The sequence below is a fragment of the Salmo salar genome, chromosome 20, assembly GCF_965601325.2.
Source record: "Salmo salar chromosome 20, fSalSal1, whole genome shotgun sequence".
NCBI classification, from domain to species: Eukaryota; Metazoa; Chordata; class Actinopteri; order Salmoniformes; family Salmonidae; genus Salmo; species Salmo salar.
Genome location: NC_138310.1, coordinates 70,561,848 through 70,580,431, shown reverse-complemented (window position 1 = coordinate 70,580,431; position 18,584 = coordinate 70,561,848). Strand labels below are relative to the sequence as shown.

Genomic DNA, 18,584 nt, shown 5'->3' with positions numbered 1-18,584 from the left:
CGTACTACTGTTTGTACAGATGAACGTGGTACCTTCAGGCTTTGGAAATTGCTCCCAAGGATGAACCAGACTTGTGGAGGTCTACAATGTTTTTTCTGAAGTCTTGGCTGATTTCTTTTGATTTTCCCATGATGTCAAGCAAAGAGGTGCTGAGTTCGAAGGTAGGCCTTGAAATACATCCACAGGTACACCTCCAATTGACTCAAATGACGTCAATTAGCCTATCAGAAGCTTCGAAAGCCATGACATATTTTTCTGGAATTTTCCAAGCTGTTTAAAGGCACAGTCAACTTAGTGTATGTAAACTTCTGACCCACTGGAATTGTGATACAGTGAATTATAAGTGAAATAATCTGTCTGTAAACAATTGTTGGAAAAATTACTTATGTCATGCACAAAGTAGATGTCCTAACCAACTTTCCAAAACTATAGTTTGTTAACAAGAAATTTGTGGAGTGGTTGATAAATGAGTTTTAATGGCTCCAACCTAAGTGTATGTAAACTTCTGACTTCAACTGTATCTAAGTGAGTCTCAGAAATGGCTAATATATGAATATTTTCTGATGTTAGCAAGTTATTGATTTCATGAACCTTATTTCTAAGGCTACATATATTAATATGGGCTATTTTCAGCTCTTTCCTGGGTAGCTTATCAGAGATAGACATAATATCGAAAGAGCAAACAAAGCAAGAGAAAAATATATACATTCAGCAGTCCATTAATCAATTGGTGTGTCTGTGTGTGTGTGTGTGTGTGTGTGTGTGTGTGTGTGTGTGTGTGTGTGTGTGTGTGTGGCTGCGGGTTTGAAGCTACAAACCCATAGGCTTGGCTCTCTCATCCCTTCCAGGCTTCTGGGAGGGAGGGTTGACAATGAGCCTGTCATAGCGGATGTAAGCAATGTCCCCACACGCTCTGGCAGCTTTCATGGCTGGGATCAGTTCTTTCCTCTTCTGGCGCACAGCTTCAGGATAGTCCTCGTCAAGGAAGATATATGTTCCTCTCAAGTTCTTGGCTCTTTCCAGAACAGCCACCTTGTCCTTGAACCTCAGGAACCTGTCCACTATTGGCCTGGGCCTATCACTTGGGCCGGTGGAGGGTTTTCCAGTCCTGTGGGCGCTCTCCACCTCAATCTTCCTATGGTCCATCTTCAATTTCTCACAGATCAGTTCCCTCACTTTGTCCTAAGACTCCGTCCAGGTCTCATGTGGAGATTCTGCAATTCCGTCCACAACCATTTGTTCCACCTTGATTGTCCCTCTGATTTATATATCATTGTTATCATGGATTCACACACAGAACTAATGTCATCTCTCAGTGACTTACAGATTGCTGTCATCTTGCCGTTCTCCTGTTTCAACTCATCGAGCTGACCCTGGGAGAACTGCAAACTGTTCTTCAGGTCCTGGACCTCTTTGGTCAGGTCGTTCATTCTTTTATTAGTAGAATCCACAAGCATTTGGTTAAAATACTTGAAGCAATTTTCTTGTTGTTGTAACAACTGCTTGTAGGTCTCTTTTTGTTCGTTGAAAAGATTCTTCACGTGTGATAGAGAGACACCACTGTCCTCAACGGTACTCCCGCCGGCTTTGGTCTTTGTCATGGTAGCTAGCAATGTAGGTTACACTGTTAATCCTCGCAGTTCCAGACAGGGCAGGTCACGGGGAAGATTGAAAACAACAAACAGCAGGGATCTAGGCAGCCACAAACCCGGGACAATCCGCGGTCCCAGCCACAATGGCTAACCGCGTCGTGGGCTGCTTTCAAGAAAACCCTGCAAGCTTGATATGCAGCTAGCTAGCAGCTGGGCTAGCTGTGATGCCAAATAGTTCCTCAGACCTGTCCTTGGTCGGCAGGAACACTGGAAAGAAACAAGCAGTCCCAGCAACTGATGCCAACTGCGTCGCGGGATCCAACCTAAGAAGCTAGCTACCAAGAACTTTCCAATACACTTTCAAACAACAAACTTTCCAAACAAACAAAACCAAGCTCTTCTTTGTTCCGCATTCAACAGGAAGTGACGTGAAGTTTCACGTTGAATTCACGTTAGTTGACAACTCAACCAAATGTAAATGAACACTAGATGTTGAAATGATGTCTGGGCCCAGTGGGAGGCCATTTAAATGTGTAAGATCAGCCAAGAGGGGGAGAAGGAGGAGTGGTATGTGTGTATGAGAGATTCTGAGAAGATTAGGGAGGGAGAGCAAGAGAGACTAATTATGTAAGTCTACAAATTATGACTGCAAGATGAGAGATTCTGCAGTGGCCTAGAGAAGCTAAGATTAACATTAAGGCTAGAGATAAACTCAGCAAAAAAACAAATGTCCCTTTTTCAGGACCCTGTCTTTCAAAGCTAATTCGTAAAAATCCAAATAACTTCACAGATCTTCATTGTAAAGGGTTTAAACACTGTTTCCCATGCTTGTTCAATGATCCATAAATAATTAATGAACATGCACCTGTGGAACGGTCGTTAAGACAGTAACAGCTTACAGACGGTAGGCAATTAATGTCACAGTTATGAAAACTTAGGACACTAAAGAGGCCTTTCTACTGACTCTGAAAAACACCAAAAGAAAGATGCCTAGGGTCCCTGCTCATTTGTGTGAACGTGACTCAGGCATGCTGCAAGGAGGCATGAGGACTGCAGATGTGGCCAGGGCAATAAATTGCAATGTCCATACTGTGAGACACCTAAGACAGCGCTACAGGGAGACAGGACAGACAGCTGATCGTCGTCGCAGTGGCAGACCATGTGTAAAAACACCTGCACAGGATCAGTGCATCCGAACATCACACCTGCAGGACAGGTTCAGGATGGCAACAACAACTGCCCGAGTTACACCAGGGACACACAATCCCTCCATCAGTGCTCAGACTGTCTGCAATAGGCTGAGAGAGGCTGGACTGAGGGCTTGTAGGCCTGTTGTAAGGCAGGTCCTCATCAGACATTACCGACGACAATGGACAGCTGTTGGGCACAAACCTACCGTCGCTGGACCAGACAGGACTGGCAAAAAGTGGTCTTCACTGGCGAGTCGCGACTTTGTCTCACCAAGGGTGATGGTCGGATTAGCATTTCTCTTCGAAGGAATGAGCATTACACCGAGGCCCATACTCTGGAGCGGGATTGATTTGGAGGTAGAGAGTCCGTCATGGTCTGGTGTCACAGCATCATCGGACTGAGCTTGTTGTCATTGCAGGCAATCTCAATGCTGTGCGTTACAGGGAAGACATCCTCCTCCCTCATGTGGTACCCTTCCTGCAGGCTCTTCCTGACATGACCCTCCAGCATGACAATGCCCCCAGCCGTACTGCTCGTTCTGTGAGTGATTTCCTGCAAGACAGGAATGTCAGTGTTCTGCCATGGCCAGCGAAGAGCTCGGATCTCAATCCCATTGAGTACGTCTGGGACCTGTTGGAGGGCTAGGGCCATTCCCCCCCAGAAATGTCCGAGAACTTGCAGGTGCCTTGGTGAAAGAGTGGGGTAACATCTCACAGCAAGAACTGGCAAATCTGGTGCAGTCCATGAGGAGGAGATGCACTGCAGTACTTAATGCAGCTGGTGGCCACAACAGATACAGACTGTTACTTTTGATTTTGACCCCCCATTTGTTCAGGAACACATTATTCAATTTCTGTTAGTAACATGTCTGTGGAACTTGTTCAGTTTATGTCTCAGTTGTTGAATCTTGTTATGTTCATACACATATTTACACATGATAAGTTTGCTGAAAATTAACACAGTTGACAGTGAGAGGACATTTATTTTTTGAAGTAAAGAGATAAAAGGAAAGACAGAAGTAAAGAGATAGAAGTAAAGATATAGAAGAAAAGAGATTAAAGGAAATAAATAAAAGGAAAGAGATAAAAGGAAAGACATAGAAGTGGAGACATAGAAGGAAAGAGATAAAGGAAAGACATAGAAGGAAAGACATAGAAGGAAAGAGACAGAAGTAAAGAGATATAGAGTTAGTAGATAGGTTGTAGTGTTTTCATTGCCCCATGCCAGCTACAGTACACCCCACCACCACGCTATTTATACACACGGTCCTGCCTCCCCACATACCACACACATGCACACTAACACACATAGACGTAAGCACTCTCTCACACACGCATGGACATGAGTGCTCTCACACACACAGACACGTAACACTGGACAGTGTAGGATCGCCGATACAGACTACGAGACAGGAACTTATGTGGCTGAAATTGCAGGTCCTGGACTCAACAGGTGGACTTTTTGGGAAAGGCAGACATAGATAGTAGGATCAAACCAGTGAAGAGCAGCACATGTGGTGCTGTGTCCCGGACACTGAGGTAGGCTAATGTTGTGTCTAATTGAAAATAACATTATTCTCCGCTCACAGCAAGAAAGCATGTTGTTATGCAAAGGATTGACAACATTGTTTTGTCCCCAAAAATGTGTTGAGACCATGAATGCAAATGTGCATTCTTGCAGAAAAACAATGTTTTGACTGTTCCTGTAAGTCTGGCGACCTGTTTTAATTGAATAGGTTAGAATACAAGCCATTCTCTACTTTAGCATCTGTGTGGACCATACCACCACAGCTCCTAAAACGCGATTGTCAATTCACTCCCTAAAGTCTTTCCCTCCCTATGAAAGTGTCCTGGCAACAACGGCCATTCATTTAGCCAGGGCTCCTCTCCATTCGTTATATGACTCACAGTGCAGGAATGTATTCACCCATGCCTCATCACACTAAAAGTGACACCAGTCGGCTGACAGTCTGTTGGGTACATTTGGGATCCGATGTGCTAAAAGAGCTAGCCTGGTCCCATATCTGTTTTGGGTGATCTCGCACTCTGAGGCCGACGTGAGAAGGGTCTTTAATCAGGTCAACACCAACAAGGCCGCAGGCCCTGACGGTATTCCAGGGCGCGTTCTCAGAGCATGTGCAGAACAGCTGGCAGGCATATTCCCAGTAATTCTCAACCTCTCCCTGTCCCAGTTTGTAATCCCCACATGTTTTAAGATGACCACAATCATCCTTGTTCCTAAGAATTCTAAGGCTTCATGCTACAATGATTACCGCCCTGTAGCACTCACTTCTGTAATAATGAAGTGCTTCGAGAGGCTGGTTATAGTACACATTAACTCCACCATCTCAGCCACCCTAGACCCACTCCAATTTGCATACCGCCACAACAGAGCCATTGCTATCCACACTGCCCTCACCCACCTAGATAAGAAAAATACCTATGTGAGAATGCTGTTCATTGACTACAGCTCAGCATTCAACACCATTATCCCCTCCAAGCTTGTCACCAAGCTTAGGACTCTGGATCTGAACACCTCCCCCTGCAACTGGATCCTGGACTTCCTGACGGGCCGACCCCAGGTGGTGAGGATAGGCAACATCACCTTCACCACGCTGACCCTTAACACAGGGGCCCACGGGTGGGGGGTGGGGTGCTTAGTCCCCTGCTGTACTCCCTGTTCACCCACGACTTTGTGGCCACACTCGACACCAACACCATTATCAAGTTGGCTGATGACGCGACGGTGGTAGGCCTAATCACCGGCGACGGTGAGTCAGCCTATAGGGAGGAGGTAAGTGACCTGGCAGTGTGGTCAGCAAGACCAAGAAGCTGATCGTGGACTAAAGGAAGGGGGGAGCACGCCCCCATCCACATTGTCGTGGTGGCAGTGGAGCAGGTAGACAGCTTCCTCGGTGCCAAATCCCTCAAGACTTAAAATGGTCCAAACACACATGCACAGTCGTGAAGAAGGCGTAACAGTGCCTCTTCACCCTCAGGAGGTTGAAAAAGTTTGCCATTTTCCCACAGATCCTGAAAAGGTTCTACAGTTGTACCATTGAAGCAGGTTGCATCACTGCTAGGTATGGCAATAGCACCACCCTCGATCGCATAGCGCTACAGAGGGTTGTGCGGACAGCCCAGCATATCATGGGGCCGAGCTCCCTGCCATCCAGGACCTCTATATCAGGCTTTGTGAAAAGAAGGCCCTGAAAATCGTCAAAGACCCCACCCTCCCAAACCATAGACTATTTTCTCTGCTACCACACGGCAAGAGGTACCAGTGCATCAAGTCTGACACCAACAGGCTCTTGAACAGCTTCTATCCTTAAGCAATACAACTGATAAATAAATACACAGACTGAGTTTACCTTGTATATTTATTACATTTTAGTCATTTAGCAGACATTCTTATTCAGAGCAACTTACAAGTGCATACATTTTCATACAATTTCTTTTGTACTGGTCTCCCATGGGAATCAAACCCACAGCCCTGGCATTGCAAGCACCATACTCTACCAACTGAGCCACACGGGTAGACCTATTCGTTCAATATTTGCACTGTCTCACTGCACACTCACAGGGCCCTACACACACACACAAACACTCACTCCATCATTTTGTCACTCACACATAATATGCACATACATTTATGCTGCACATACATTTATACTATCATGCATGTTAACATTAGAAGCCTCCTCCCTAAGTTTATTTTATTCACTGCTTTAGCACACTCTGCCAACCCTGATGTGCTAGCCGTGTCTGAATCCTGGCTTAGGAAGGCCACCATAAATCTTGGAATTTCCATCCCTAAGTATAACATTTTCCGACAAGACAGAACTGCCCAAGGGGGTGGAGTTGCAATCTACTGCAGAGATAGCCTGCAGTTCTGCCATACTATCCAGGTCTGTGCCCAAACAATTCGAGCTTCTGCTTTTAAAAATCCACCTTTCCAGAAACAAGTCTCTCAACGTTGCCGCTTGTTATAGAGCCCCTTCACCCCTCAGCTGTGCCCTGGACACCATATGTGAATTGATTGCCCCCCCCATCTATCTTCAGAGTTCGTACTGTTAGATGACCTAAACTGGGACATGCTTATCACCCCGGCCGTCCTACAATCTAAGCTAGAGCCCTTAATCTCACACAAATGATCAAGGAACCTACCAGGTACAACCCTAAATCCGTATCCATGGGCACCCTCTTAGATATCATCCTGACCAACTTCCCCTCTAAATAAACCTCTGATGTCTTCAACCAGTATCTCAGCGATCACTGCCTCATTGACTGCGTGCGTAATGGGTCCGCGGTCAAACGACCACCCCTCATCACTGTCAAACGCTCATCTAAAACACTTCAGCGAACAGGCCTTTCTAATCGACCTGGCCCAGGTATCCTGGAAGGATATAGACCTCATCCCGTCAGTAGAGGATGCCTGCTTGTTCTTTAAAAGTACTTTCCTCACCATCTTAAATAAGCATGCCCCATTCAAAAAATGTAGAACTAAGAACAGATATAGCCCTTGGTTCACCCCAGACTTGACTGCCCTTGACCAGCACAAAAACATCCTGTGGCGTTCTGCTTTAGCATCGAAGAGCCCCCGCGATATGCAACTTTTCAGGGAAGTCAGGAACCAATATACTCAGTCAGTTAGGAAAGCTAAGGCTAGCTTTTTCAAACAGAAATTTGCATCCTGTAGCACTAATTCCAAAACGTTTTGGGACACTGTAAAGTCCATGGAGAATAAGAGCACCTCCTCCCAGCTGTATATTGCACTGAGGATAGGAAACACTGTCACCCCCGATAAGTCTAGGACAATCGATAATTTCAATAAGCATTTTTGTACGGCTGGCCATGCTTTCCACCTGGCTAACCCTACCCCGGCCAACAGCTCTGCACCTCCTGCAGCAACTTGCCCAAGCCCCCCCCCCCCCCCCCGCATCTCCTTCACCCAAATCCAGACAGCTGATGTTCTGAAAGAGCTGCAGAATCTGGATCCCTACAAATCAGCTGGGCGAGACAATCTGGACCCTCTCTATCTAAAATGATCTGCCGAAATTGTTGCAAACCCTATTACTAGCCTATTCAACCTCTCTTTTGTATCGTCTGAGATCTCCGAAGATTGGATAGCTGCCGAGACACTCTAGACCCAAACTGTTATAGACCTATATCCATCCTGCCGTGCCTTTCTAAAATCTTTGAAAGCCAATTTAACAAACAGATCACCGACCATTTAGAATCCCAACATACCTTCTCCACTATGCAATCTGGTTTCCGAGCTGGTCGTGGGTGCACCTCAGCCACGCTCAAGGTCCTAAAAGATATCATAACCGCCATCAATAAAAGACAGTACTGGGCAGCCATCTTCATTGACTTGGCTAAGGCTTTTGACTCAATCAGCACATTCTTATCGGCAGACTCAATAGCCTTGGCTTCTCAAATGACTGCCTCGCCTGGTTCACCAACTACTTCTCAGATAGAGTTCAGTGTGTCAAATTGGAGGGCCTGTTGTCCGGAACCTCTGGCAGTCTCTATGGGGGTGCCACAGGGTTCAATTCTCAGGCCGACTTTTTTCTCTGAATATATCAATGATGTCGCTCCTGTTGCTGGAGATTCTTTGATCCACCTTTACTCAGACGACACCATTCTGTATACATCTGGCCCTTCTTTGGACACTGTGTTAACAAACCTCCAAACAAGCTTCAATGCCATACAACCCTCCTTCCGTGGCCTCCAACTGCTTTTAAATGCTAGTAAAACTAAATGCATGCTCTTCAACCGATTTCTGCCTGCACCCTCCCGCCTGCCCGACTAGCATCGCTACTCTGGACAGTTCTGACTTAGAATATGTGGACAACTACAAATACTTAGGTTTCTGGTTAGACTGTAAACTCTCATTCCAGACTCACATTAAGCATCTCCAATCCAAAATTAAATCTAGAATCGGCTTCCTATTTCGCAACAAAGCCTCCTTCACTCATGCTGCCAAACATACCCTCGTAAAACTGACCATTCTACCGATCGTTGACTTCGGCGATGTCATTTACAAAATAGCCTCCAACACTCTGCTCAGCAAACTGGATGTAGTCTATCACAGTGCCATCCGTTCACCAAAGCCCCATATACTACCCACCACTGCGACCTGTATGCTCTCGTTGACTGTCCCTCGCTACATATTCGTCGCCAAACCCACTGGCTCCAGGTCATCTATAAGTCTTTGCTAGGTCAAGCCTCGCCTTATCTCAGCTCATTGGTCACCATAGCAACACCCTCCCCTAGCATGCGCTCCAGCAGGTATATTTCACCCGTCATGTTTGTTTATGTGTAACTCTCTGTTGTTGTTTTTGTCGCATTGCTTTGCTTTATCTTGGTCAGGTCGCAGTTGTGAATGAGAAGTTGTTCTCAACTGGCCTACCTGGTTAAATAAAGGTGAAATAAATAAAACAATAAAATATATTGACTCTACACACCTGCACACCCACTCACATGCAAGCTGCTGCTACTCTGTTTATCTTATATCCTGTTGCCTAGTCACCTTACCCCTCTATGTATTTAGTATCCCTGCACATGTAAATATAGTATTGGAACTGACTTTCTAAATATTTCCTGTATATAGTATGCTTACTTACTTACTTTATTGTGTATTTCATATAGCTTATTCTTATTTCTCATGTTTTTTCCTAGTGATACATTTTTGTTGATTATTGCATTGTTGGGTTTTGAGTTTTTAAGAAAAGCATTTCACTATACTTGTGAATGTGACATTCAAATTTGAAACTTGTTTTGCCAAGTCCTGGTGGTGACAATGACCATAGGAGTTAGGAAGACAGCACAAACAGATCTCAGGCTAGGCTATAAAAGATCTCAGATAATGAGCGCTCTTCTCCCAGCCCTCAGCCATTGTAAACCTTGGGAGATTTGAGAGAGAGGGAGGCTTTGTCCCCGGCTCAGCGCTGCCACTGTTTACACAGGAAGAGGTGAGGAATGGCCCTCAGGGCAGAGCCCAGATCAGGCGTGCCTCTTTTCCACATTTGCATGACTAGACAGTTTAGGAAAATGTATGAAGAGGCAGTGATAACCAGGGGGAAAGAGTTGTGTTTAGTTAGCATAGCTCCACTTTTTGTTCCAATCAACTAATATCATATTTTTTCCAATTTGTTCCTGATATTTACTCATTTACTTGTATATAGCTACCTAAAACACTTGGGACTTGCTTGTGTAAACCTCAACTAATGGGGGATGTCAATATGTGTTAAGGATGATTTGGTGTCAGCATGGGACCAGACTGAATCAACACATGTATGAAGAACCAGGGGTTAGTTAGTGTAATCTCAGGTCAGCTGCAGTAACAGGGAACACATAGAAGTATGTCTCCCAAGGAAGAGAGGAAAGAGGTTGGTCAGAGCAGAAAAAGTACAAAGGACCTCAACAAAACTTCTGTTTCCTGTGCCCTTGTGGAAGATACAGTTGAAGTTGGAAGTTTACATACACTTAGGTTGGAGTCAATAAAACTCATTTTTAAACCACTCCACAAATATCTTGTTAACAACTATAGTTTTGGCAAGTTGGTTAGGACATCTACTTTGTGCATGACACAAGTAATTTCTTCAACAGTTTTTTACAGACAGATTATTTCACTTATAATTCACTGTATCACAATTTCAGTGGGTCAGAAGTTTACATACACTCCGTTGACTGTGTCTTTACAGAGCTTGGAAAATTCCAGAGAATGATGTCATGGTTTTAGAAGCTTCTGATAGGCTAATTGACATCATTTGAGTCAATTGGAGGTGTACCTGTGGATGTATTTCAAGGCCTACCTTCAAACTCAATGCCTCTTTGCTTGACATCATGGGAAAATCAAAAGAAATCAGCCAATACTTCAGAAAAACAATTGTAGACCTCCACAAGTCTGGTTCAGCCTTGGGAGCAATTTCCAAACGCCTGAAGGTACCACGTTCATCTGTACAAACAATAGCACGCAAGTATAAACACCATTGTACCACGCAGTCGTCATACCGCTCAGGAAGGAGACACGTCTACTAGAGATGAACGTATTTTGGTGCGAAAAGTGCAAATCAATCCCAGAACAACAGCAAAGGACCTTGTGAAGATGCTGGAGGAAACAGGTACACAAGTATCTATATCCACAGTAAAACGAGTCCTATATCAACAACCTGAAAGGCCACTCAGCAAGGAAGAAGCCACTGCTACAAAACCGCCAATAAAAATCCAGACTACGGCTTGCAAATGTACATGGGGACAAAGATCGTACTTTTTGGAGAAATGTCCTCTGGTCTGATGAAACAAAAATAGAACTGTTTGGCCATAATGACCATCGTTATGTTTGGAGGAAAAAGGGGGAGGCTTGCAAGCCGAAGAACACCATCCCAACCGTGAAGCACGGGGGTGGCAGCATCATGTTGTGGGAGTGCTTTGCTGCAGGAGGGACTGGTGCACTTCACAAAATAGATGGCATGATGAGGCAGGAAAATGATGTGGATATATTGAAGCATCATCTCAAGACATCAGTCAGAAAGTTAAAGCTTGATCGCAAATGGCTCTTCCAAATGGACAATTACCACAAGCATACTTCCAAAGTTGTGGCAAAATGGCTTAAGGACAACAAAGTCAAGGTATTGGAGTGGCCATCACAAAGCCCTGACCTCAATCCCTGTCACGGTTGTCTAAAGGATCGGACCAAAGTGCAGCGTGGTTGTAGTTCCACATTTTATTAAATCCATGAAACTTTGCAAAACATAAATAACTGAATTTACAAAACAACAAACCGTGACGCAGAGAGAAACAAACACTACTCAAAAGATAATCACCCACAAAACCCAGGAAGAAAAACCCCTACTTAAATATGATCTCCAATCAGAGGTAACGAGGACCAGCTGCCTCCAATTGGAGATCAACCTAAAAAACAACAACTTAGAAATTGAAAAACTAGAACTTAAACATAGAAATAGAAAACATAGAAAAACACAAAACACCCCCGTCACGCCCTGACCTACTCTACCATAGAAAATCACATCTTACTATGGTCAGGACGTGACAATCCCATAGAAAATATGTGGGCAGAACAGAAAAAGCGTGTGTAAGCAAGGAGGCCTACAAACCTGACTCAGTTACACCAGTTACACCAATTTAAAGGCAATGCTACCAAATACTAATTGAGTGAATGTAAACTTCTGACCCACTGGGAATGTGATGAAAGAAATAAAAGCTGAAATAAATAATTCTCTCTACTATTATTCTGACATTTCACATTCTTAAAATTAAGTGGTGATCCTAACTGACCTAAGACAGGGAATTTTTACTCTGATTAAATGTCAGGAATTGTGAAAAACCGAGTTTAAATGTATTTGGCTAAGGTGTATGTAAACTTCCGACTTCAACTGTATATCCCCTACCTACCTACCTACCCCCCCTCTCTCTTTCTCTCTCTCTCTCTCTCTCTTCCATACTCCCTTCTCACTATCCCCGGTTCTCTGGTCTTAAGGCCAGCCTTAGTCTTATCTGGAGCGTCCAGGACGATGGCCTGTGGAGAAATGCTAGTGTCTGGTCTTAAGTCCAGCCTTAGTCTTATCTGGAGCGTCCAGGACGATGGCCTGTGGATAAATACTAGTGTTCATAGGAAGTGGAGGCAGTCTTCTGAGATTGGGGGGCAAAGCACTGATTAGTTATGGTTCTCTCCTTGTCTTCATGGTCCTGTCTGGAGGAAGGACTTCCTGAGCCATCCGAGACTGAGAGAGATATATGAATCAACCCCATCAAGTAGTCTCTATGGCTGTTAGACTTGAGGTCACTGGCTGTGTTCTGCACAGACAGCTTATCTGTTGAGATTCTCTAATACTGTTTCTAGCAGTCTCCCATCCTACTACGGCTGCTTTGTGGGGTTACTAGGGCCACTGTGTTTGGCGGCTTGCTGTTGTGTGGGCTACTCTGTAGGGCTTCCCTATTATGCCCAGCATGGAGATGTTCTGTTAGGCCCGATGCCTGATGCACCGCTTTGGCATGCCAGAAGCAGGAAGACAGACAGGCTGGCTATCTGGCAGAGCCTGCTTGGAAAGAAAAGAGAGAGACAGAGAATGGGGTAGGGAAGGGAGGGAGGGACTGAGGGAGTGAGTGAGAGAGAAAAAAACAGCGAGTGTGAGACTGCGCTCAGGAGAGGAGTTGAGATCTCACAGTGTTTTTGACAGTGGTTTGGAGCACTAGGGATATCACTGGGACATTAGAGAAGAGACTACAACACAACAGGGTCCATAAGGAGCACATGGTACGTACTATAGGAAAGCTTTAGAACAATCAACTGAAGGAAAGCCTTTTGTATAGCAACATGGCTTTTTTATACCAGGTGTTTCCTATTAGCCAGAGGTGTCTTACTAGAGAGTGACTTGTTTCCGCAGTGCTGATAGACTGTAGCTCTATGTCGACTAAATAAGTTATTAGCTGATAATACTGTGTTAGTACACAAGACATGGGATTTAGTAGCACAGAGAAGATTACTGTTGTTGAGTCTGGCCTCTTTTAATTTGAGGATTTAAGAGGCGTTGTTCTGTTTAGTTTGTTGACGTTAACAGGTTTTAGTATGCTCCCGTCTGTGTGTATTTGTGTGTGTGTGTGTGTGTGTGTGTGTGTGTGTGTGTGTGTGTGTGTGTGTGTGTGTGTGTGTGTGTGTGTGTGTGTGTGTGTGTGTGTGTGTGTGTGTGTGTGTGTGTTCCTTGCAACGTTTATTTTTCTTTGTTTAGTATTTAATTTCACTCCAGATACGAACTTATACATACGAACAACAATTTACAAACACACACAAACAATGACAACATCTCATCTGCCCAGACCCGCATGCTCACACCTCCATCCCTAGTGCCTGCATTACTGTTTACCACTTGGTCTTAAATTGTATCAATTTGTTTTTCCTCGGTTTCCCATGCTATTTCAATATTTCAATAATAAATCATTAGATTTTTCCGTTGTGTTTGTAATGGCGGATTGATTGATTTCTACGTTTTTAGTATACGTTTTTTCAAGATGAGTGATGAGAAGAGAATCACCCAGCCCATTGGGTATCTCACTACACCCACATAAGTTTCTACGTATTCCAGTAGCTTCCAGTAGCTAGGCTGATTAGTGTGTTCACCTCCTGGCTCACGTGTATGTTCTGTGTGTCTGGGTGACTGTGTTTCTTTGATGATTTATAGAAGGGGGCTTGTGTTGGGTGTTATTAAATCCTTAAGAGTCTATTGACCCATCGGTGCGTTAATCTAAGTAACATAATAAAAAAATCCCCATCAAAATCCATCAGTTTAAGCTAGAGATATCATTTTTTTGTTGCATGGACTGCGTCTCAATTCTCCGCATCCGCCTATGTCGGCTGTAGCTCGGAAGGTGGTCGAGCTACAGCAGTGTCGAACGGTTTGGCCTACACTCTATGGAAAGATGGTGTTCTCCATTTTGCTCTACTACCCCCACAAGTGTCACAGACTCGTCTGAAGGTAACCTATACAAATGAATGGAAGTATAGATGTAGTTTTGTGCCAACAAAAATAAGGGGTTAAATATGTGTAGAAAAAATATATATACTATATTTCCTTAGCTTTCTTACTGTATACCTCCTCGATATATGACAGACACATCAGATCCTTATTCCTTATGATTGGTTTTTGGACTGTCTTTTTTTGCCATTTATGAATGTGTTATTGAATGCGTTTCTATGGACTATAGTAGTAAAAGTCTTAAAACTTTTAGAGGTTTAATGGGTGCAGGTAGCACACGGATGAGATAAGTGGTTTGTGTGTGTGGTCATGGTGTGTGTGGTCATAGTGTTTGTGATCATGGGCTGTGTGGTCATGTGTCTGTTTGTGGTAACCGTTTAGTTGAGCTGTTTTTGTCGACCTCTCTCTCTCTCTCTCTCTGGTTCTGTGTAGTCAGTCATCTGTTCTATCATTATTAGGTTACGTCAACACCAAACACAGACAGTCATAGCATGCCCAGAAAGGCTGACACCCAGGCAACGGTATGTGTCAGCCTTTTCATACGCTTTCAGTTTGAAGTTCTGGCCTGCCCCACACACACTATCATAACCCACAGCACATAGTGTGTGTCTCTCTCTCTCACACACACACCTGCTATGTGTGGTCTTTTGTTGTGGGTAACAAGTCTGTCTGCTGATAATAAGAAAGTGACTCCCTGGAAAAACAAATAATTCTATGGAGGGATTGAGTTCCATGGTAGACCATTGCACCTCAATACACATCAAGTGCCTCAGTGCTTATTGAAGAGGTAATACCTTAGGCAATAGGCAAGAAGTTATCAGGTTTTAATGGGGAGGTTCCAGCCAGGGGCTCTGTATCCTGGGACTCTCCTCTCATCTGCCTAGATACAGATACTGATAAAGAACAGTAGCCCTGGTCTGGCCCGCTGCCACCCACTCCACCCTCCCTTTGATCCGACTACTACTGGAATAAGTGGGCACTTATCTAAGCCTCTGGTCCCAACCATGTCCCTTACACAAATACCTTGTTGTTATTAATCTGTACATACAAGTGATTAAGTTCTATAACACTAATGACACAAGCTGTTGAATTGATGACCTATTTCTGCCACGTGTGCATGCATTCACACACACAAGCACCCATGCACACACACCCAAATACACACACACACACACACACACACACACCCCCACACACACACACCACACACACACACACACACACACACACACACACACACACACACACACACCACACACACACACACACACACACACACACACCCCTACACTGCACTATCTGTCAATATGATAGCAAAAGGCTGGCTGGCTTTGTGGTTGGGTGGGTTCCTCCAGGTCCCACACACAGCCTGTACCAATCCTGCTAGTTTATTTCTGTCAAGCAAAACAAAGGGGTCCAAAATAACAACAACGACAGGCTAAAAATAGAACCCGGCGTGTCTGTTGTCACCAGTTGCCCAACCTCCTGGGCCCTGCTGTGAAGGCAGGGGTTCTTAGGGGGTGAGGGAGTCAGTGTGAGGGCTTGGAAAGGTGGCCTACTATTCTACAGCTGTGTAGTCTCAGTGCTTGTCTAAGCTGCTGACTCTGAATGTCAAATGTATTGAGGTCCATTGTTGTGTGGACATAGTAACGTTATGGTCAGCTAGGTTATTGGGAATAGGCTTTATGAAGTAGAATTCTGATTTCCAGGTCTCATCATTTCAGTGACGCAGGGAAATAAATCACTTTTTTATTTCCATGGTATTGTGAGTTACTACAGTAAAATGAACATGCCACAGTAAGAAACTAGACAAAGGCCTTTGAAGTTGACTCAAGCCCCAGCTTTCCCAAGCAGCATTGATATGACTGTAGAAACATATACTTAGTGGATGTGCAGATCGTGACTAACTAATAGACCTAGATAATATCCTACTCCTCAGTCTCCTGCCTCCCTCACTGAGCCAAACACCACTTCATGCTGCCTTTTGTCCGTTTCCTCCATTTACCATGCAATGCAGGAAGCACATGGTTGCCAGGCGATTAAGCCTCCATCCCAGAAACCTCCCTCCCCCGCCACTCTGGTTAGTACGGTCCACTGGGCTGAGGACTGTCGCCGGGGAGACCAGAGGTGTGAGAATTCATTCCAGTGAAACAATAGGGGATGTTGGTAGTATATGGGTTGGTATAAGCCTTCTTTTCATGGCTTGCCAGTAGATTCTGGAATTCACCAGTCCAGCACTGGGGTACCTCATCTCAGAAACCTCTGAGTGAACTTTACTGAACAAAAATATAAACACAAAATGCAATTTCAAATATTTTACTGAGTTACAGTTCATATGAGGAAATCAGTCAATTGAAATAAATTCCTTAATCTATGGATTTTACATGACTGCCACATTTTCTAAAACAATGTTGGAGGTGGCTTATGGTAGAGAAATTAACATGAAATTATCTGGCAACAGCTCTGGTGGACATTCCTGCAGTCAGCATGCCAATTGCAAGCTCCCTCAAAACTTGAGATATCTGTAGCATTGTGTTGTGTGACAAAACTGAACATTTTAGAGTGGCCTTTAATTTTCCCCATTGTGCACCTGTGCAAAGATCATGCTGCTCAGCTTCTTGATATGCCACAGCTGTCAGGTGGCTAGATTATCTTGGCAAATGAGAAATGCTCACTAACAGGGATGTAAACAAATTTGTGCACAACATTTTTGAGAAATAAGCTTTTTGTGCGTATGGAACACTTCTGGGATCTTTTATTTCAGCTCATGGAACATGGGATCAACACTTTACATGTTGCGTTTTTATTTTTGTTCAGTGTAGCTATCCCTTTAAGGATAGTGTTTTTCATTGGACTTGAAATAGCCACCAAGTAACCTCTAGAGTGACCAAATGTCACATCTTACACAATGTCCCCCACTTCCTGCCTGCCTTGAAGTGACACAGGGTTGACGGGGGTGACAGGGGTGACACAGGGTTGACGCAGTCCTGTCTGAAGGTTGGGTTGATAGTGTGTAGAATGTCATAGCAACTTGTCTGGGACAACCACACACACACATTGACCATGTCTCTCTCACTCTCTCTCTCACCCCTTTATTTTTACTTCATCTCTGATACACATACCTCCCTGCCTAAGTCTTTTACCCATGTGTTTCAGGTCTCCTTCCGTCCTTTCTCATTCTCATCCTCTCGCCATCTCTCTCTCTCTCTCTCTGTCCAGGCTGTACCAGTGAAGCTGTCCCTGGATGCTTTGCTGCAGATGTCCAGTTGTCAGGTGCAGGACACCATGAGACGGCTGGGCTCCAACCCAGAGGAGTGCTCTCGACTCACCGTTGCCCTCTCCTGCCTGAAGAGTGCCACTGAGACAGGTCAGTCACACCGTTATGGTATTTTTCTGTCATTAATAACAGTGCTTATTGATGCTGTGTGCTCTGTAGTTTAGTACTATTTGTAACTCTAACCTCTGACCTCTGCTTTAGGTGGGGACATCAGGGAAGACACAGGAACCTTGATATCAGAGTCGCCCCGCCGTGACAGTAACACATTATCTCCTCCGGACAGTCGCCCCTCCACCCCCGCCACACTACCCCGTGGCCCCATCCTCAGTCCCCACACCCACGCCCGTTCTGTCTCTGTGACTGTTGTACCCTGTGAGGACGATAAGGGGCATCAAGTCTACACAGGTGACATGACGGACACTTTCCCCTCCTCGCCGCTGCTCCTCTCCAATTTCCCTCCCTCCCAGAGACGCACCAAGCACCCCCCACGCGCGCCCCCACCCCCCTCCCGAATGCTGCTGCAACTCCCCTTCAACATCACCCTCACACGCAGCAAGAGCCACGAGTCACAGCTGGCCAATCGCATAGAAGAGCCAGTGCCCAACAACCAGTGGGTGTTTCTCTATTCTGTCTTCTGACATTAATTAAGGCAGCCATTTTGCTGTTTTCCTTTGTTGATTGAGCTAGCTATTTTGTGTTTTCTCTGTTGACTATGAGTGGCCATTTTCATTGCAAGTGTGGGTGTTTGAGTCAAAACCTATGGAATGAGTTGTTTTCTGTGTGAATGATGTGTCTGTTCTCTGAGTGACCCACACAGCTAGCCCTCTCTCTGCAGGGGGGGGAAGAAGAACAAGCTGCTCCTAAACGTGCACATCAACAGTAGCAGTGGGAACGGGTGTGAAGACTCCGCCCGCACCCCTGGTCCGGCCACCACCCCCTACACCCTCCCAGGCACCCCCACGCTGCTCGACCGTGAGTCCTGCTGCCCCAGTGGAACCTGGGAACTCTGCCTTTCTGCATTTCCCTC

General features: G+C 45.0%; 1 protein-coding gene across 5 annotated transcripts in view; it reads left to right on the top strand.

The window, feature by feature from the left end:
• Window positions 1-18,584, top strand: part of LOC106581250 (kinase suppressor of Ras 1) — a 62,488-nt gene that overhangs the window by 26,774 nt on the left and 17,130 nt on the right. For 2 of the 5 annotated variants that reach the window (XR_014381913.1, XM_045703883.2), the window contains exons 3-5: window positions 17,500-17,647; window positions 17,759-18,167; window positions 18,393-18,529. Coding sequence is in view for 4 of the 5 variants with exons in the window: in XM_045703883.2 (XP_045559839.2) it covers window positions 17,500-17,647; window positions 17,759-18,167; window positions 18,393-18,529 (694 nt within the window). In the remaining variant the exon portion in view is untranslated. Of the gene's footprint in view, window positions 1-3,895; window positions 4,322-12,937; window positions 13,065-17,436; window positions 17,648-17,758; window positions 18,168-18,392; window positions 18,530-18,584 lie in introns of those variants that run through there. The other 3 variants (XM_082966709.1, XM_082966710.1, XM_082966708.1) reach the window with 3 other exon arrangements.